Genomic DNA, 22,031 nt, shown 5'->3' with positions numbered 1-22,031 from the left:
GAGCTTGAGCACTTCAACAATAAAGACTAAAAGCATTTATAGTCCATATCTTGACACCCAAACCTTACACCAACATGCACAACTTAGCTGCTAGGGTATCAACCAGCAACTACAAGGCCAATTGTTTTGACAGAATATATGCAGCATCTTACTATCCCTCTATTTGAGGACATTATCAGAAAACAGAAAAAAAAAAAGAACTTATTCAACATAGCAGTTATACCTCTGCAACAAAAGTGCAATATCAGCAGCCTCCAGAGCCTTTCGCTGCTTCTGTTGCCCATAAATCTGGCATGATACCACATAAGTGAACTTCAAATCTGCTTGTGCACGTGACTCAAGTGACAACTCAAAACCCTGTGTTGGCCGGAATGCTGATTGAGAATATTCATCCACTACCAACAAACGATAATTTTGTAAGTACTTCATCGCATCCCCAAGTAGTCATCATAAAAAGATTCAAAAAAAGTACCTCCCAAAGATCTATTCTCAAGAAAACTCTGCAGCAGTAAAGCCCGTCTATAATACATCATACCTCGCACTGCATTTCCACAAGAATCAAAATTGTTAGATAACATCAATCAAATGTAACACCCAGCTCCGCGGTGATAGAGTACAAACTATAAATTAAAAGTTGCACTTCACAAAAAGGGTGCAGAACTGACATGAAGTGATTCTAACCTGTTCTAGCCAAAGTTTGTCCTCGATAAGATGCCCAGAATCGAAGCTCCAAAGCATCAGTCGAACTGTCTTGAAGTTCAGCATCTCCAGTAGACTCACCTCTACCAATCCGTTCCAAAAAGTTCTCCCATTCATCTGATGAAGTTGAAAGATATTCTCAGCAAAAGGAAAACAAGAACCATCTCAAAGCATGTTACAAACAAAGAACATACCGGGGAAAATTTTCTGAAGATAGAAAAGGGTTGATATGCCATCCTCATTTTCTACTCGCAACTCTGAAGAGCTATAAAGAACAGTCTCACTGTAGTATGGGGTGAAGACACTGTTATCCACAACCAAATCCCCCCCCCCCCCCCCCCAAACAAAAAAAAAAAGGTTCAGTGAAGAACATTGTCTTAGTTTAACTTTTGTAAAGGAAGAGTCTTTGTACCTGAAAGGCATCATTTCACAAACTGGCTTTGCTGGAGGCATGTCCATAAATAATGAGTTGGTGAAAAATTCTAATCTCCTCCTTGCTTCTAGATTCTTTGGAATATTAGCTGCTGAGTCCTTTACAGTGAGAAGAAGGTGTAATCGCTTCACCAGCTCCTTCTGCAATAACAAAGGTAATTTTTTCATGTAAATGAAATTTAAAAAATAGTGGGAATCGGTGTTTTTGGACACTATAAGAAACGCTTACAATTTCTGGATCTTTGGGCCATTCGATCCTTGAGAAGAGGCGATTATCCTTCCGTGCTCGTGCCAAAATGTTCCAAGTATCAAGCTGCTCCCTGAGGCATGAAAGCAAGATCTTCTTTAGATTCGCCAAACTGTTGATGAACCTACCAATTTGAAGCAAAATAAAATCCAACCATATACCTTAAATCAGCTGACAGCAGATCATGTGTGACAACCTCATATAGCTCAAATATAGCTTTTGCCGCACCCTTTGCAAGTTCAGGACTTTCATTCCGTATCTGGAACATCAGTTATTTTTAAGAAGGCCCATAAAGCTATATCAAAAGTGTAAAAAAGTGTTACTAATAGAGAACAATGATAATTAGATGTTTCAACATCTCTAAACAAGCACCAAGTGTTGTAGATTGCAACTCATAGCAATAGATAATAATAAATAACTAAAGTTTTTTAGAACAAAATAAACTACTAATTTTTATTTCTTATCTATTGTGTTTACACTTATAAGATATATATAAAGTAGTTATCTTTATTCTAATTGGGCTCTAATTATAGGAAATAATTATACTATTAGAACTCCAACTAATATAGTATTCTACTCAGCATGAAATTTTTATCAACACTCCCCCTCAAGTTAGCGCATAGATATCACACATACCGAACTTGCAAATCAGGTTCTGAAAAGATTTGTTGCATAGTTCTTTAGTGAAAATGTCAGCCACCTGGTTGTCAGAAAATACATAATATAAGCATAGATAGTCACCAACCACCTTCTCTTTTATGAAATATCGACCGATATCAATGTGTTTTGTTTTATCATATTGAACTGGATTATGAGTAATGATAATGACTGTTTTTTTGTCACAAAACAGGAATAGTTTCTTATATTTAAGCAGTTTTAACTCTCTCATTAACTTTTACAACTATAGTAATTCACATGTTTCTTAAACTATTGCTCTATATTCTGTCTCAGTACAGGAGCAGGCAACCACACTTTTTTTCTTACTTTTCCATGTGACTAACTTGCCTCCTATAAATGTGCAGTAACCTGTAGTTGATCTTCAATCATTTAGGGATTCAGCCCAATTGGCATCTGTAAATGCTTCTATTTTAAGGTAATCATACTTAAAAAAGAGCAGATTTTTTCTTGGTGTAGATTTCAAGTATCGTAATATGCGAAAGACAGCATGTAAATGAGTCTCACGAGGATCATGCATGTACTGACTCACAAGACTAACTGCATATGTTATATCAAGTCTGGTATGTTAGAGATAAATGAGTCGTCTAACAAGTCTCTAGTATCTTCTCAAGTCAACTGATGTACCACTTCCTACTTACAATTTGTGGCTGCTCTCAATAGGTGATTTTGCCAGCGTGCAACTCATCATACCAATCTCTTCTAGTAAGTATACGATATACTTCCTTTAAGAAATGAAGATCTATTTATTGGATCTGACAACTTCAATTCCGAAGAAGTATTGCAATATTTTTAAATCTTTTATTTCAAACTCTTGAACAAGAAATTCCTTCAACCGAGCCATCTCTTTTGTGTCATCTCCGTCACCACAATATCATTCAAATAAACAATAAGAATAGTGACTTTACCCTCACGATGTTTGATAAACAGGGTATGATTAGCATTGCTTTGTTGATATCCAAAAGAGATTATAACACTTCTAAACCGTTCAAATCATACTCTTGGAGACTGATTCAATCCGTATAAGGCCTTTTTTAATTGGTAAACTTTTTCTTGCGTCCTCTCATCTTCAAATCCAAGTGGAATTTTCATGTACACCTTTTTCTCTAAGTCTCTATAGAGGAATGCATTTTTTACATCAAACTGCTGTAAATCTCAATCAAGTTTAGCTGCGCAAGACAAAAATATCCTAATTGTGTTCATTTTCACAATAGGTGCAAATGTCTCCTGATAGTTAATCCCATGTGTCTGAGTAAATCCTTTAGCCACCAATCTACCTTTGTACCTTTCAATCGATCCGTTTGCTTTGTGTTTTACAGTAAACACTCATTTGCAACTAATTATCTTATTTCCCTGTGGAGGTGAAACAAGTTCTCATATTTCATTTTTTGTCGATACTCCCATTTCTTTAATCATGGGTTTCTTCCACTTGAGATCGCCTATAACTTCTCTCCAATCCTGTAGATCCTCACATATCAGAGTGAATAGTTACAAAAAGATCAGTACTTCTATTATTACTTAAATAATAAGAGATTCTCTTATATTTAACAAGTTCGCATACATCACAAAACAAAAACTTCATAAAAATTCTTTTAAATAACTTAAAATATAATTTCTCTAAAACAAAAAAGGAAGTATGTCACAATCGTCGGTGCCATTGTAGTATCTCCACATTGACTTCTTTATTTCCAATGGTTGCTTGATTTCCAATTAAATTCATATGTTTATTCAAAACATATAAGTCATCTTATAGTCTACCAGTGCTAATTCTCTTCTCGGTTTAAAGATTCTAAAAGATGTAATGATTAGGTTATAACTATGGCACTAATAGATAAAAGATTATCAGAAAAACTATACACATATAAAACTGAAGACAGTATAATAGTTGGAGTAAAATTAATGGAACATGTTCCCGACACGAGAGTGTATGACCCATCTGTTATACGGACATTATTCCCTTCAGTACAAGAAGAATAGGTTAAGAATTCTTTAGAAGAGTCTGTCATGTGTTTGTTATCTCCAGAGTTTATAATCCAATTATCAGGAATAGAAATACGATGAGCAATACCTGATTTTACCATATTTGATGTGCCAACAGTTGATGAAGAGTTACGTTGACTTAGAAGACGCTTCAAGTTTTAAATTTCTTCTATGGAAAATGCTCCAACGGATGGTGAATCAGGTGCTTCTCTGGCTTCAACAAAATTTGCTTGAACTCTTTCAGTTCCACCTCTTCTACCTCCCCGACCTCTAATTGGTCTTCCATGCAACTTCTAGCAAGTTTTCCTAATGTGTTTTGGCTTGTCACAATAGTTACGCTTCCGTATATTTCTGTATTGATCAGATTGAGCAACTAATCCACCTTTCTCCACTGGTGCAATGTGAAGCATGACATTTTTTCTACTTTCTTCTTCCTGGACATAAGCATAAGTTTGTTCTAATGAGTGAAAAAGATCTTTACCAAACACTTGAACCCGTATGTGATCATATTCGATGTTCAGACTAGGTAAAAAATCATAAATCCACTCTCTTTCTATCAATTTCTTAAGTTTGACTACATCGCCAGGAAAATCTGTTTGAAAATCTTGATAGTAATCTAACTCTTACCATAATCCATTCAATTCAGAAAAATATTGAGAAATAATCATCTTTTCTTACTTCGTGCCATGAACTTTATTCCGGAGTTCAAAAATCTGGTGGTCCTTACCCATCTGTGAATATGTAAGGGGTGCTGCATTTCATATCTTTTCGGCAGTGTTAAGTAACAGATATGTTCTGACAATAGGGTTACATGAAATTAATGAGCCATGACATTACCAATAAGCTCTCAGAGTCTCATCTATTATATTTTAAACTATTAACATTTGATTTTTTTACTTCACCAGAAATGTAACTCTGCAATCCTCCAGATTTGATGAATAATAAATAAGATCTCGACCAAGCAAGATAATTAATTTCATCAAGTTTTATGGAACTGATTTGTAATGAAAGATTATCAAAACTAATAACACTCATCTTTTTTTTTGTCATCTTATAGTGCCAAAAATAATGAGAAAAATACCCAATAAGAAAAGATAAACCTCCTAATATGCACCAAAGGAGCCAAAAAAGGACCAGAAAGCTGAAAAAAAAAGCCAAAAAAACCCAAAAATATATTTGGCTCGGCGGCGGCTTGGACGCGGACGGCTCGGGTCAGGCGCAGAATTACCATAACAGGTCGGCCAAGCGCGCGGAATGGCGAGATCGGACGTGCCCGTGTGTGGAAAGCTGGAATGGCGCGCAAAAAGCTGGAAGACGTCTGTCCGAAAATGCAGTGCGATTCAATGCGCGGCTGAAGTGGGCTAGCGTGCAGGAGGTCCAGACGAGTCGCCTCAAGACGCGGAACAACAGGGAAGGTGCGGCAAAAGGTACAATTCAGAGGATGGACCGAATGTGCGCAGCTGCATGAAATTCGGAATCTGGGCGCGCGATGCGCACTAAATCACGAGCGAAACGCCAAAAAAGAAGCCAGATCTTGGTGTGCGATAGCCATGCGACGCAATTCCATCCGGAATGAGGTGATTCTTGTCAGCGAGTGGGGTTCATGCACTTCCACTACCAGTGTCGCGTGTGGCTCACGTACGGCAGAGATTCCTCCGATCTGGTGTCAGTGAATGGCGGCTCCGTCTGAGTGGTTGGTGAGATTGGACTTTTTGATGAGTACCAACTCAGCCTATTTTCCTATTTTAAGGTTTTGAAAAAATCCTAAAATTAGAACCCTAAAATTAGTCTTATTTTTGCTCTGATACCATGAAGTTTTTTAGAGCAAAATAAACTATTAATTTCTATTTCTTATCTTTTGTGTTTACACTTAAAAAATATATATTACTCTTATTTTAGTTGAACTCTAATTATAAGATATAATTATACTATTAAAACTCTAACTAACATAATATTCTAATTAACATGAAATTTTTATCAACAATAACCTGTTGATAAAAATGATAAAGATGTTCAAATTCTTCACACTAGCTTTTCCTCATTGCTCTTTCGTAAGTCCATGAATATTAAAAAATGTTTTGCAATTCCCTTGCATTTGAAAAAATCTTATAACCATAAAAAACTTTCTACTAATAACCCACTCCTTTGATGCATGACTTGAGTGAGAAAAATCTATATATACTTTTGTCGTCTTATCTTTCCTAAGAAAACTTCTGTATTTAAGTAATCTTTTCCAGCTTGTCTTGACAAACGTAGTCAACAACACTCTTATACTATGTTTTGAAATAGTGAAGTAGGCAAATTGAACACTTCCTCTTACCACATCAAATAAACAAAATTTTTGTGTTTTTATCAAGCAATTAGGACCAGATGAAGTCATGCTTGAACCATGCACCAAAACAAAAGGAATATAAGCACAAGACCGAGCCAGCAAGTAGCAATCTAGACCAACCTATTTTTACCAAGGAACAGTATCGCAGTGACAAGCACATACTTTTCCTGGTAGCAGTATCCTTTACTATTCAACATAACAAAAAAAGAGTACATCATTGTGGTTGGCTCATAACCCCAATAAAAATTTGAATAAATTCTTTGTTTGAAAAGTGTGACTCGGGCAAAAATTAGGTGTAGTTAGGCCATGACAACAATATGAATAAAGTACATTATCATTGTCATTTGGTGCTCTTATTTTAATCTTCTTTTTCTTTGAAGAAGTTGCATTTTTAAAGGAATAAAAAGAACAAAAAACAGAAAGAACAAGATTTCAAAGCCCTTAAACATGGATATACAGACAAACATATAACGTGTGTGTCTGTGTGTGTGTATGAAGTGGGGTGTTAATTGACTTAGTTTTTAAATTTTACTTGAGAACAAAAGCATGGAACTAAAGCGTGTTCATATATAGATTTTTTAAAACAAATTGAGAGAACTACCCTTCTGTACGTAAACCCATATTTTAACATGCCACATATCGACCAGAGGAAAACAACCTATTTTACCATCAGAAACTGCAAATTCAATTAAATGTGCATAAAGAGAACCTAAAAAACTTAAGGCAGTTGAGAAAATGGAAACTATATCAGAAAGCGACTTATTTAATTGAAACTGACAACCAATGAAAATATCTTAGAAACATTTATTTTCTTACCATTATGACACGATACTTATACCATGAGACATAATGAGTTACAGACTTACTGGCCCCTAAAACAAAAAACACATACCAGTAGCCCAGTCAATGCAGTGAATCTTGAGACCACTAACGGAAGCTTTTTAAGAGATAAGGTTATAACAAGTGAACCCTCTGCAATACTGTTGTTTATCTCCCGGAAGATCCTTTCAACCCTATGACAGAAGAACAACATGGATGAAGCCCGAATCCCAAGAAGCATCTCAATAATTACAAAACATGAACCTATCCAATAAAGAATGAAACCACCAGAAAACCTCAAAAAGATACAGAATTAAAAAGAAGCTATACCAAAGCCTCCCTTCACCATCAACCAGCGAATGCAGAATTTTTTCAACACTACAGTAGCACTCTTGAACTGCATAGGCCATATATTCATCCTTAGAAATACGAGTCCAGAGGTCCCCCTGTGTATCTTTGCAGTCCAATGCCAAATCAATTGCCAACAATATCTGGAAAATTTAATTGTCCAACAAGGTGAAAGAGATCAATGTATTAATACCTTTTGCACTGTTATAGAAATTGTTGTGCTTGGAACCCTAAGGAGAAGTTCAATTGTAGGCAAATTAACTGATTTTCAACAAAATGTTGTTTTCCATTGGAAACAAACAAAAGAAAAGAATTTAGTCCAACAAAAAAAATAGGCTTGTTATAAAATTTCCTTCTAGAATTGGAAAGAATCTTAAAAAATATTTTTCATTGTAATAAAAGCACGCCTAGATCTCCTCAGAGACAGATTGGTATTCATGGTTCAGTGGCTGGGGAATTTTCGCTTTCAGATTTATACCTAGGTAGCAATACTAGCAAAATTGCCTCTTCCCATTCCACTAGCTATTTTTGACTTACTTGGAGAGAGAGAGAGAGAGAGAGAGAGAGAGAGAGAGGAAGAGAACTTTCAGGGAATTTCCTCAATACTAATAGAACTATAGAATTTGCTCTCAATTGTCTCCTGTCTCAGCATGATTCAGTAGATTTACTCGGGACTTTCTAAATAATAAGGAATTACTATTATCTTAGCAGTATTAAAATTTTATATTCTATAGCCAAAAAGAAAAACGACTTTCCCACTTCTAACGAGTTGTATTTTCCCATTGTTTTACATTTTGATAATTATGACTAAGGGCAATGCATGCTAACATTTAATTGGAAGCTCAAGATCTAGGTTTTACATCATTCCACACTTAAAGATCTAATTTGCTCCAACCAGGTGAGAATGACGCAAATTTATTCACCCCGGAATTACCGAATAGATTAAGTTTGGTATTTCTTCTCTATTTAAAATTATTGTATTATTTAGGAGCTGATTATAAATTTAATAATATTAGTATAATAATTAAAAATAGTACTAGTATCTATATGTTTGGGAAATTTTTTAAAAAAACACTGCAACTACAGGTGTAATTTCACTTTCTTAAACAGTCCAGTTATTAAAATAAAAAGATGTGGGAATTCTCTCAATCATTTCAGTTGTTTAATGTAGATCATTAACAATTTTTAGTTGTAATACCTAATAAATAATATGCATGATATCTAGTTCTTAAAACATCCCAATTTCTTAATAGGCAAATTAGTCAATAGCTTGTACTCCAGCAAGCTATAGCCTGAGCATTTTATGCTGTACCTTACTGCAAAGAAGAAACAAAGGCCATTGAACCAAATGTAGACTTCCTGTGTTGCTGGGAATAGAAAGCAAGTCCATCTCCCTGCAAATGCCATAAAAATGAAGAAATCTTTCAACACAAAATCAAAAAACTTAACAAAAAGATTACCAACCATGAAATCATGATTTTTTACCTGTTACTAATATAATCTTCCTCACGCAAGCTTCTGATTATCTCATTCCAAAATGGAGAAAACATTGCAGCAAACGCTTTGTTCATATCCTGAGAAACCTGTCCAGATAAAGATCAAAATCCCAAAAGGGGTTTAAATTTAAACTTAATAAAATAATCTTGGAATAAAAATTTTCTACTTTTGAGTAAAATGTTGTGAATTGTTATTACTCTCTCTCTCTAGAACTCTCTCTCTCTCTAAACGCTCTCTCTAGTTTCCGAGTCATTTGGCCTCTAGTCGGTCAGATAACCACTAGATTTCTTCATGAGATTGTTAGGAAGAGATTCCTAGCCATTGAAAACAAATCTTATGATTTGGTCTGTGAGGGGAGGGTTTCAGACTGCTTGCAAATAAATGAGGACGGACGAGGTTTTCGCCGTTCAATTTTCCAAGAAAAAGATGAATATCGATGGTTTCTTGACGCACTTGGCGAATTTTGGTGGAGGAAAAAGCGGGAATGTGGGTTAAACATCTGGTAAAGAGAAGTTATGAGCTATGGATATCCTTTGGCAGTAATAGAAGGGGGGAGTACTCAGCTTTAACAATGCAAGCCGATAGCCAGATAAAACAAATTTTCTTCCTAGGTGGAATGTAGGGGAGAGAATGGTGGGAGTTAATGGTAGCTGCCTTTGAGCTGGCGAATAGGCCTGTGAAAGATTCCTCAGGAGAAGGTACGCCAACGGAAACAACCTTGGAAAGTATCCTTTCCATGTCCGCACTACAAAACTCCTATTACGGTCACGATGGAAGGTGGGGGAGTTCAATTTTACGCGGTGACTCTGCTAGCTACGAACGGGAATGTGAAGCGGGTAGGGCAGAGACAATCCGGAGGCAATTCGAGTCGGGTTGGCCCAGTCAGTCAGAGCCGGGGGGATAATGGTAAGCGAACAGAAATCAAAACGTAAGGCGCTCTCGTCGTTTTGGCGTTAATAGAGTAGGCCCTGTGAATATAATGGGTCGGGCCTCGAACTATAAAAGTGGGCTACGCAAGAAAAAAAGATTTACTTGGAGAAAAAAGGAGAAATGGATAACAAGCCTAGATAATGATGAGGGCCCAGCTTGTTACCTGAATTTGTGCTTGGGCATTGACCCAATCTGGGGGGAGACTTTAGGGACTAAAAAAGATAGTACCTTGGATGGTGAGGGGCACGATCTACTAGGGGAAAGCCGAGAGATAGAGAAGGAAAAGTGAGGGTTTGTGGAAAAAGAGGTGTTTGAGGCCGAAACGAGTGAAGAAAAATTGTTAGCCCTGATGATTTTGAGTGAAAGAGAGGAACAGGACTTGTGCTCAATTTACTCTACTCTAGAGGAGTTCGATGGCAAAGGGAGATTGGTGTCCAATGCCACCTATGACGAGGATTTGTCAAACCTTGCAATGATTATGGTTAAGGATAATGCCCAGGCGATTGCTACTAACCATGACTCAGAGATTGAAAAATCTTGCAGATAAGTTTGGAGGGCGCCAACATTATTGCAGGTGAAATGGATTATTGTTCTAATTGGGTCGCAAATAATGTGCAAAAGTTCAAAAAACATAGGGGAGTGTCACTCGAAGGTATGAAGAATCTTTCTTTTCTGTTTTTTTTTTTTAAGATTGAAAAAATGAAACTTTTTAAAGAAACAGATAGGAATGGTCTCAAAAGAAAAGAAAAAATCAAGTGGTGGTACTCCAAGAGAGCTAAAAAGATTGACATCGATCAAGTATGAGGGAAGAAGGAAAGGAGGGAAAACTTCTGAGGAGGTTAAGATGATTTGCAAATGATAGGTAAAATTGTTTCCTGAAATGTTAGGGGAGTGAATGACCAAGGTAAAAGGCTTATCATCTGCGGGTATTTAAACAAATAGAGACCTACAGTAGTTTGTTTACAAGAAACGAAGATGGAAGACATATCTGATGGAGTGATAAATAGTATTTTGAGCGTGAAGGATAAGGAGCAATGTTCTCATGCAAGAGGGTCATCTTGTGGAGAAAGGATCAGATACAGTTTGTGGATGTGATTATTGGTGTTTGCAAGTTGTCATGCATATTTAAGAATTGCATAGGGGAATTTGAGTGGATGTTTACTGGGATCTACTATAGGGGGAATAAAGAGGAGATATCATTACTCTGAAATATCGCGGGTGATTTTAACATGACTTTGAGAAGGGAAGAGAGGGGTGGGAGAAGCTTTTTGGCTTCTGAGGCTCTGGAATTCAAAGAGGCTATGGATAGGATTGGAGTTGTTGACCTTCCGCCATCTAAAGGGCAATGGACCTGGTGAAAGCAAAAGAGCAAATCCAGAATTGATAGATTCTTCATATCCTCTAATTTATTACTTGGATCTTGCTGGTGTTAGACAAAAAATATTGTCACACTCGACCACAGATCATTATCCTATATGCATTAAGGTTGATGGGATCCATTGGGGTCCTGTTCCGTTTCGTTTGGACAATAAGTGGTTGGGGAAGGAGAATTTTAAAAAGCTGGGGGAAGATATTTGGCAGAATTGTGTTGTCTGGGGATGTGCTAGCTACAGGTTTGCACAGAAACTTAAGACATTGAAGAATGTCATTAAGGTATGGACTAGAGAGGTTATGAAGGCATAGAAAGCTGAGTTTGAGCCTATTATGTCAAAGATCAGTATCTTGGATAGCATAGAGGAAATTGTTGGCTTGAATGATGAGGAAAGAGGTGAGAGAGGCAATCTGAAACTAAAACTGGCTTCTCATCTGAAGGAGGAGGAAATGATATTGAGGCAGAAGTCCAGACAAAAATGGTTGGTGGAGGGTGACAGGAATACAAAATATTTCCATGTGTTGGCTTCTCACAGAAGAAGGTGCAATTATATTGAAGAGATTTTGTTGATAACAAGAAGATACAGGGAAATTATGAGTTGCGAGAGGCTGGCCGAATCCATTTCTTGAATCTGTATAAAGAGGACTTGGCTTTTAGGCCCAAAATGGATGGTTTAGCTTTCTATTGCATATCTGAAGCGAGCAGACAGTTATTAGAAGTTGAGTTCTCTGAGGATGAGGTGTTTGAAGGTCTGATGTCTTGTAATGGCAGCAAAGCACCAGGGCCTAACAGATTTAACATGAAATTTCTGCGATCTTTCTGGTATTTGCTGAAAGAGGACATTTTGTGCATTTTCAAAAGCTACATTCCATGGGTAAATTAATCCTTAAATACTAATTGCATTACCCTTATCCCTAAAAGAAGTGGTGCTAATGAATTCAAAGATTTTAGACCTATAAGCCTAGTGGGTTTCATTTACAAGTTAATTGCAAAAGTCTTGCCGAGGAGATTGTCCTGGGTTCTTGGAGAAGTTATTGGGGACTGCCAACATGTTTTTGTCGGGGGAAGGCAGACTCTTGATGTCATGATAGCTGCAAACGAGACGGTAGATGATCTTTTGACTAATAAAAAGGATGGCTTGATATGTAAACTTGATATGGAGAAAGCATATGACCACATTAACTGGAATTTTGTTGATTATATGTTGTAAAAATTGGGTTTTGGGCAAAAATGGAGGATTTGGATGAAATTCTGTCTCACAACAACTTCCTTTGCAGTACTAATAAAGGGGGGCCCCTCTAATTTATTTCTTCACTGCCACAAGAGGGTTAAGATAAGGGTACCACTTATCCCCTCTTCTTTTTATATTGGTTAGGCAAGCTCTTAATGGATTATTAGGTAATACCATTGAGCTCCGGTTGATTAGGGGTGTTTCTGCGGGCAAGTTGGGAAAATGCACAGAAGTATCCCATCTCTTCTTTACTGATGACACTTTAATCTTCTACCAACTAGATTTAAGGAATCTTCTTCATCTAAGATGTGTGCTATTATGTTCCAAGTGGTCTCGGCCCTTAAAATCAACCTTAATAAGTCCGAATTAGCCAAAATTGGTGGCAGCAGTGAAGCTGGGTCATATGCCAAAATTTTAGGGTGTAACGAGGTAAAATTCCCTTTTAAGTACCTTGGGGGTCCCTTTGGGTGCTAAATACAAAAATTAAATCACTTGGGATCCGGTTATCGAAATGTTTGATAGAATCCTTGCGGGATGGAAGAGAGGGTTCCTTTCAAAGGGTGGTAAACTCACCCTAATTAAGAGTACATTGGTCAACCTCCCAATTTATTACCTTTCAACAATCATCATTCCTGTCAAAATGGCCAAGAGATTGGAAGCTATCCAGTGTAGATTCCTATAGGGTGATGTTGATGATAACTACTAATATCACTTGGTAAGATGGGAAGATATTAAAGCTCAACTAAACTAGGAGGGGCTTGGTATACGGTCCATAGTAAAAATGAATGAAGCGCTTCAAGGAAAATGGCTTTGGAGATATATGAGGGAAGATAGCAGCCTTTGGCAAAGGATTGTTGAATCGCAATGGGTTGAGTACATGGTAGAAAACTCAGGCAAAACATTTACTATTCCGCATGGGCGAGGTTTACGGAGGAAAATTCTAATGCAATGGAATAGTTTCCAACAGTGTACTAAATGGAAGATTGGAAGAGGCAACAAGATCAAATTTTGGGATGATGTTTGGGCTGGTGATAGTTGTCTTAGAACGAAGTTTCCCACAATTTATAGTGTTGCTGAATCTAAGGTTATGATGGCTAAGGAAGCTTACAGTGTGTTAAATGAGAATGTGGTTTGGGCTGCTAATACTATATGGAATTTGAATGATTGGGAGATAAGTGAGCTTGAAGAATTGCTGCAGGTTCTTGCTACACAGCATGTGTCTAATTCCGAGGATCAGCTCTTGTGGAAACTGGAAAAGAAGGGAAATTTCTCTGTTACCTCCTATTACAAGCATCTTTGCAGCCTGGGTGTTGCTGCCAGGGAAGATTTTCCTGCTAAGCTCATATGGAATCCATGGTACCTCCTCGAATAGCATTCTTCGCATGGGAGGCTTGTTGGGGGAAATTTTGACTTTAGACAAACAGAAAATTAGAGGGTGGACCTTTGTGAATGGATGTTATTGCTGTCTGCAGGCAGAAGAATCTTGTAACCATATTTTATCGTGGTGTCCTACTGTTTACAGCTTGTGGTGCATGATTTATGGCATTTTAGGGATTGATTGGGTGATTGCTGGTTCGGTTGGAGGGGAAATATGGGCTTCGGATAACTTATGTATAAAAAGAAATGTTGCTAATGTTATGTCTTTGACTGTTTTTTGGGTCATTTAAAAAGAGATGAATAGTAGAACTTTTGATAGTATTAAAAGTAGCACGAATAGATTAAAAAATAGGTGATTCATTATTCTGGGTCTATTTTTGTAGGTTATGACATTATTAGTAATGTGAATTTTAAAAATATCATAAACACTCTTCATTGTAAATCTTTGTAAATGGGTGGTACCTCCATTTTGGTACCTTGTTAATATACATTTTATACTTTTTATTTTAAAAAAAATAAAAATTTTCTACTTTCACTAACAAGACATTAACTCCTTCATCAAAACTTAGAAAAAAACTGCTAAGATAAAGAAGCAGATACGCAACCTATAACATACAAAGCCAGTTCAATAAAAAGGACCATTATACTTGTTTATAAAAATTTATTGCGGAGATGGACGTAGAGGTAGAAAGAGAAAAACATGAATGCCACAAGGGAAAATACAAACATGCAAGCAAATCTACATATGCAAAAAAAGCTTTGAAATATTTTTTTCTACGGAAACAACAAAATGTTGAAACATTAAATTCACCTATATTTCCTATTTGAGGATAGTTATTTCTAGCATGAACTAATTAGAACATAGACGACATTCATTACAGTCCGAGGTTTTTGGTTGTTAACTATAGAAATATGGAAAAAATTGACTGCACATCTTTAAAATTATCACTGAATATTTTTAAAATTTATTATTGCAGATTTCTAGGAGTTATTATTACATATCTTTATGATTTATTTTTGTAATTTTTAAGAATTATTGCTATTGATTATATAGTTATTTACTCCTAAAATTAAAAAGACCAAATATGCATGCAAAACTCTATAAATTCAGCATTTTGTACCTGCTGAAAATAACAGAAAATAAAGAAGAAGAAAAACTTATTTTTCTTCTCTGCATTCATTGTATCAGAGCCATGGCTTACCTAGTCTGACCTAAATAAATTTTTTCCCTTCTCTTTTATGTTCAGTTTTTTTTTTTTTCTTTTGCAATGGCGCAAACTGTCATGCCTAGAACAATGAGGATAGGCAACACCAATTCCAAAAAGGTATTCCACTCCACCACTGATAAGAATGGAAACACAAAAACTGCGGACACAACACCTTCATTCAGTAAGGAACAGTTAGAACAACTGTATAGGTTTTTCCAGTCCATACAATTCTCTAATCTTGTACCTTCCTCTTGTTCCTTAGGCAAGAAAGGTAACTACCTTCAATCTGTCGTCTTTAATGTGTCAACTATTCTTCTTTGCTCATGAATAATAGATTCAGGTGTCACGGATCACATGGCATGTTGTTCTAAATTATTTTCTTCTTATAGTTCTTGTGCAGGCAATCAAAAAATTAAAATCGCCGACGGCTCACTCTCAGCAATTGCTGAGAAATGGTCAATTATTATCTCTAACACTCTTATTCTTTACAATGTTCTTCACGTTTCAAATATTTCTTGTAATTTTTTGTCTGTTAGTAAAATAACTCGGAACTTAAAATATGTTAAACTTTCCAAACTACTGTGAATTTTAGGATCAGGATACGGAGATGATGATTGGCAATGCTAGGGAACATAGAGGTCTCTATTACTTTGATGATGGAAATTTTTTGTGTCAGCAACCGAAATCCTGAAATCATGGACAATGGTTTAATTCTACTAGTGATGAAATAATGGTATTGCACTATAGGTTAGGTCATCCTAACTTTCAATATTTAAAATATTTATTTCTAAACTTATTTCATAATAAAGATTTAGCATTATTGCAATGTGAAATTTGTCACTTAGTTAAACACCATTGTGCATCATTCCTTACTCAACCATATAAACCATCTATGCTTTTTTCTCTTATTCATAGTGATGTGTGGGGACCCTCTATAACATTAACCAACTGTGGAAAAAAATAGTTTATAACATTTATTGATGATCATACACATCTAAGTTGGGTTTATCTACTTAAAGAAAAATCTGAAATATAATATGTTTTCAAAAAATTTTATACCATAGTTGAAACCCAATTTCTAGCAAAAATTTAAGTGTTTCGGAGTGATAATAGAAAGAAATATTTCAATCAAATCTTAGGGTCATTTTTCTTAAAAAAATGAATTGTTCATCACAACTCTTGCAATAACACTTCTCAACAACATGGGGTAGCAGAAAGAAAAAATAAGCACATTCTATAAGTAGTTAGGTCTTTAATGTTTACCAATGATGTACCTAAATACTTATGGGGAGAATCAATTCTTACTACTACATATCTAATCAAAAGAATGTCATTAAGAGCTTTGAACTTTCAAAAACCTCTAACATTTTTCAAAAAATCATTCCCAATATCTTGAATAACTTCAGATTTATCATTAAGGGTCTTTGGATGTGTTGAATTCATTCATATACATAATTGTAACAGAGATAAGTTAGATTCACGAGCAATAAAATGTGTTTTTTCAGGGTATTCTCTCACAGAAAAAAGGTATAATTGTTTTGATTCTACCAGAAAAAAATATTTTGTCACAATGGATGTTACATTCCTTGAATCACAATTCTTTTTTAGTCCCCATCTTCAAGGAGAGAAAGAAAATAAAGACTCGGTGTTTGAAAAAGAAAATATTTCTGATAGTTACAAAAGTAATGAAACTGCAATATTTAATTTTGATATTTTGGATAAGAAAAACATGAAACCAACCTTAGTGCCTGAACACAAAAAAGATACTAGTGAAATGGATTATACACGCTTCGATGATGAGAGGTTGTTCCGAAAAACTTACATTAAAAGAAATCCGATTCAAAGTAAGAAAGATGTAGCTATGTCTCCTCATAGCCAAGAATCTGATCCGATATCAGGATCTGAAGAACCAGGTACAATCTCTAAGTCTCTAGAACCTAAATTTTTTCCCATTGAACAAGTACATTCTAACCCAATAGACCTCCCTATTGCTCTTAGAAAAGGAATTCGATCATATACTCAACACCCTTTTATCAAATTTTGTATCTTATAAGAACCTGTCATCTTCTTACTATACTTTTGTCTCACAGTTATCAAGTGTGGATATATTTAAATCTATACAGGAAGCACTAACGATTCTTGAATGGAAGAAGGTTGTTCTTGAAGAAATGGAGGCTCTAGAGAATAATGGTATGTGGGAGATGACTAGTTTGCCTAAAAGAAAAGTAATTGTTGGGTGCAAGTGGGTTTTCACCGTAAAGTTCAACTCAGACGGATCATTAAAACGTTATAAAGCAATATTAGTAGTAAAAGGACTTATGCAGACATATGGAGTTGATTATCAAGAGACTTTTGCCCTGTGGCCAAGTTAAATACTATTCGAATGTAATTCTCTGTAGCTGTGAATTTATAGTGACCACTATTTCAATCGAATGTTAAAAATACATTCCTCAAGAGAGCTAGAAGAGGAAGTCTATATGGATCCGGCACCTGGCTTTGAAGAGAAGTTTAAAGAAAAAGTCTGTAAGCTTAAAAAATCATTATACGGACTAAAACAATCTTCTCGAGCTTGATTTGAGAGATTTACCAGATTTGTTAAAAAAGAAGGATATAATCAACGACAATCTGATTATACAATGTTCGTGAAACACACTGGTTATGGAATGATGGCTATCTTGATTGTATACGTATATGATATAATACTTACCAGGAATGATGATGATGAGATATGTAGGTTGAAGAAACATCTTGCCTCAGAATTTGAAATTAAGGATTTGGGGCCTTTATGTATCACAAAAAAAGTATGTTCTTGACTTATTAGAGGAGACAAACATGAGTGGTTGCAAACTAAGTGACACACCTATGGATCCTAATCAGAAGTTGGGAGATGCTCTTAATGGAATTCAAGTTGATAAATGTAGATATCAACGTCTTATAGGAAAACTCATTTATTTGTCTCATACAAGACCTAATATCGTCTTTACGGTTAATGTCGTGAGTCAATATATGCAGTCACCTTATGAAGAACATTTGAAAGCTGTATACAAGATTCTCAAGTATCTAAAGAGTACACCTGGAAGAGGGTTGTTGTTCAAGAAAAATATTAATAGGAGTATAGAAGTCTTCACAAATGCAGACTAGACAGGTTCAATTTCAGATAGACAATCCACCTCTGGCTACTGTACGTCTGTATGGGAAAATTTGGTTACTTGACAAAGTAAGAAGCAAAGTGTGGTTGCTAGAAATAATACAGAAGCTGAGTATAGAGTTATGGCAAATGGAGTTTGTGGGATGTTATGGATTAAAAGAAGACTTGAAGAACTGATATTAGATGCAGAAGCACCTATGAAACTATTTTGTGATAACAAATCAGCTATAAGCGTTGTACACAATCCAGTTCAACATGATTTTACGAAATATATTGAGATTGATAGCCATTTTATTAAAGAAAAACTGAAAAATGGAGTTATTTGTATGTCGTTTGTGACTTCTAAGCAACAAACAACTGATTTTTTCACCAATGAGCATTTCAAACCAAAGTTTGAATCATTCATTGACAAGTTGGACATAATCAATATCTACGCACCAACATGAAGGAAGGTTTAAAAATATGGAAAGAATTGGCTACACGTTTTTAAAATTATTACAGCATATTTTTAGAATTTATTATTGCAGATTTTTAGGAATTATTATTGCATATCTTTATGATTTATTGTTGTAATTTTTAGAAGTTATTACTATTGATTATATAGTTATTTACTCCTAAAATTAAAAAGACTAAATATGGATGTAAAACTATATAATTCAGCATTTTATACCTGCTGAAAATAATAGAAAATAAAGAAGAAAAAAAACTTCTTTTTCTTGTCTACGTTCATTAACAAACAACAGTAGGCAAATTGATTATGCAATTGGTAGAAGAAAGGAGAGAGATGAGAAATGGAAAATATAGATGAAAAATACAAGACAACTTTAGTTATAATATATATATGAAGGATTGCAAGTGAATGGGTCCTACTTTTGTCAAGGAGCAGCGGAGTCGCCTAATCATTTATTGCTTTGATGCCCCCAGCACATCTTTTCGGGAAATAGCAGTTGCCTTCTAGGTATAAGATAGGTGATTATGAGTTATGTGGCTAATGGATTTTGTGCTTGGCATGACATCATGGTGGAGAAACACAAAAAGAAATTGATCTTTCATTCCTCTGTCCATCCATTATGTTAACACTTAGGGAATGCAACAAGAGAGCATTTGAGTAGCAGTATTCTTCTGGTGACATCAGAGATCATTGGCTCCACCAACTTGGCTTTCAATAAAAGAGAATTCTTTCTGAGGATGATCTTGGAGAAATTACAGATTTTTTGACTAATTTCACTATCTCTTCGATATGGGCCCACACCTTGCTGCCCCTATTAATTTATTGATCTTTTTTCTCTCAAACATAAAATGGGTAGTAAGCATTCAAAGGGTTTAATTGATCTCATTTCTGTTCAGCCTATTACTTTCTATGCACTGGCATTTCTTGTTTAACAGCAAAGGGAAATTAAATATAAGAAATCTTCATCAATCAATTTCTAGGAGAAGTATACTAGAGCTTTAAAATTAAAAAATATCTGTATAGAATACGACTTCAGAAGAAATAAAATAAACCACCTTTTAAAACATAAGGAATGACCTTAACCAAGAGAAAACAACATATATGGAATGACTTCGGTCGAAACAAGCAAAACACAGGAAACAATACTAACCTGAGAAGCTTGTCTGCCAAATGGTATCCTGCACAAAAACAACAGCTAGTAAGTTACTTGAAAAGATATGATAAAGACAGATATAATATGGAAGAACAGAAAACTGGTCAAAAATCATATTGTTAGAAGGAAAAAAGTTCAAATTTAGAAACCAAAGTCTTCCAAACAGGTCAAAAGAGAATAATAAAAAGTTAGGCTATATCCATCCATTAGAAATATTTTTTAGCCTTTATTTCCTGTATTCATATATCTTTATGCATAAAAACATGTGAAATGGTTAAAAATGAAACCCACATTTAAAAGATGGAAGTAAAAATATGATATGAGTTTTAGAATAATAACAATTATTTTATTGTTTTGTGGAAAATCCTTTTTATATTAAAATGTCATACATATACATACTCCCGTTTCATATATAACCATCTATTTATACAGAAAACAAAAACAGAGTCCTTTTTCTGGATCACCTTCATTAAACCTAACAAAAACAAGGACTCTCCTTGCTTCATAAAAACATGTTTTAGTTTTCTTCTAAATTGTAATGCATTATTTCTCATATACTTCCAGAATATGCATGGTGGTGCGTGTTTGTGGAGTAATCAAGTATTATTAAAAAAAAATTACAAAAGACTATAACTACCTTTTTGTGCAGTTCAACCTCATTCCCAATTTTATTATTATTCCCTAATATTGGTTTAAGCTTTTAACTACCTTGCTTGTTTTATGTATAAACATATATGAATATAAAAAATTAAAACTAGAAAATATTATCATATACCAACTGGAGCTTAATTTCCTTTTCCTGCCTAAATGAGAAAATGTTACCATTTTATTCACTCACTCTCTATCTTCACATCCTTTTATATCTCTTTTTGTTTTCTGGAAAAAAATTTTAAAGTCTTTGTTCCTGAAACTTTCTTTTCAGTGTCAACAAATAAAATCATCTCTATTGTTTGTTGAAGAAAACATAAATATTTCATAAAATAAGAATAGAAAGGAAAAATACTGTCCACGACAACCTTAGTTTTCTATATAAGAACCCATAAGGGATAAGCATAAGAGTTCAAAGATATGTTTTAAAAAGCAAATGACACAATATAAAAAGGGTTAATACTTGCTTTGGTACTTTTTCATAAAACATTGAGTAGAAATAGTGCATGCACCTAATGCTAAATAAAGCCATGCATGCTCCAGTAGAAACCCCTTTCTTTCCCATGTCTAAAGAAAGGGAGAGCGTGCAAACTCAATTCAATAAATTAATTACATCACCAAGACCATCTAACTCCATCCTACTTTACGATGTATGTCACCATAGTCTAATATGTTCAAAGGAGATAGACATGTTGACAAAAAGACATGTATGATCCTATCTATTTTCAGTTTTTTCATTGGGAAAAAGAAAGTTATGCTCTATTAGCAAATGTCCAAACGATCAACCTTTTTCAAACAGCGCAGCTAAACTTTGGATTTTAAATTTCATGCTTCAAGAGGAGTAGAGATTATTCACCAAGACAAATATCTTGAATATGAAGATAAATAATCAATAGCTTTCTTTCTGCAAATAAATAAACACTAACCTTTGTCCCTGTGGAGAAACAAGATTCTTGGCGAAGGCTTCTGGAAAGCTCTCAAAACGTTTATGTACCATTTCAATCGAACGGATCTGTTAAGCAGCATACATTGTAAAAAATGGAAGAATATGTATAATATAAAATCGGGAGAAATATAATATGAAATTGGGAGACATATAATATGAAATCAGGAGACAAAGTTTCCCCAATGCTTTATGCATGTCTAAACAGAACTTGCACCAAGAATTAAACACTCATGGTGAATACTCACGTATTTTGAAAACTAAAAGTTTCATCTCTAGCACAACCTCCGTACTTGATAAGATTAACCTTTGTGTGATGTGTTATAAGGCTTCAAAGGCTAACAGTAAGCAGGTTTTGCATTAAGAAGCGTATTCATGGATTGACATTGAAACAGGAAAGTGTATACATTTTTTCTCTTTGTTTAATACATAGAATTAAGCCTATTTAATAAGGATCCTATTACGGCGGGAAAGAACATATATCATAGGATTCCAAAATAGTTAGGTTTCTTTTTATGCAGTTATAACAACACTATAAATA

At 35.0% G+C, this 22,031-nt stretch overlaps 1 protein-coding gene across 4 annotated transcripts in view; it reads right to left on the bottom strand.

Annotated features, from left to right (window-relative positions):
- Positions 1 to 22,031, bottom strand: part of GSL8 (glucan synthase-like 8) — a 94,119-nt gene that overhangs the window by 35,241 nt on the left and 36,847 nt on the right. For 2 of the 4 annotated variants that reach the window (XM_088211462.1, XM_088211463.1), the window contains exons 22-34: positions 21,474 to 21,559; positions 19,897 to 19,924; positions 9,018 to 9,115; positions 8,845 to 8,926; positions 7,515 to 7,675; positions 7,258 to 7,378; positions 1,540 to 1,637; positions 1,361 to 1,451; positions 1,112 to 1,272; positions 894 to 1,003; positions 682 to 816; positions 473 to 541; positions 224 to 395 (exon numbers count right to left, since the gene is read on the bottom strand). In XM_088211462.1, the coding sequence (XP_088067588.1) occupies positions 224 to 395; positions 473 to 541; positions 682 to 816; positions 894 to 1,003; positions 1,112 to 1,272; positions 1,361 to 1,451; positions 1,540 to 1,637; positions 7,258 to 7,378; positions 7,515 to 7,675; positions 8,845 to 8,926; positions 9,018 to 9,115; positions 19,897 to 19,924; positions 21,474 to 21,559 (1,412 nt within the window). The remainder of the gene's footprint in view (positions 1 to 223; positions 396 to 472; positions 542 to 681; positions 817 to 893; positions 1,004 to 1,111; positions 1,273 to 1,360; positions 1,452 to 1,539; positions 1,638 to 7,257; positions 7,379 to 7,514; positions 7,676 to 8,844; positions 8,927 to 9,017; positions 9,116 to 19,896; positions 19,925 to 21,473; positions 21,560 to 22,031) is intronic. The other 2 variants (XM_088211465.1, XM_088211464.1) reach the window with 2 other exon arrangements.

This window comes from Carica papaya, chromosome 9 (genome assembly GCF_054855325.1).
Source record: "Carica papaya isolate Zhongbai chromosome 9, ASM5485532v1, whole genome shotgun sequence".
NCBI classification, from domain to species: Eukaryota; Viridiplantae; Streptophyta; class Magnoliopsida; order Brassicales; family Caricaceae; genus Carica; species Carica papaya.
This window is presented reverse-complemented; position numbering and strand designations above follow the sequence as displayed.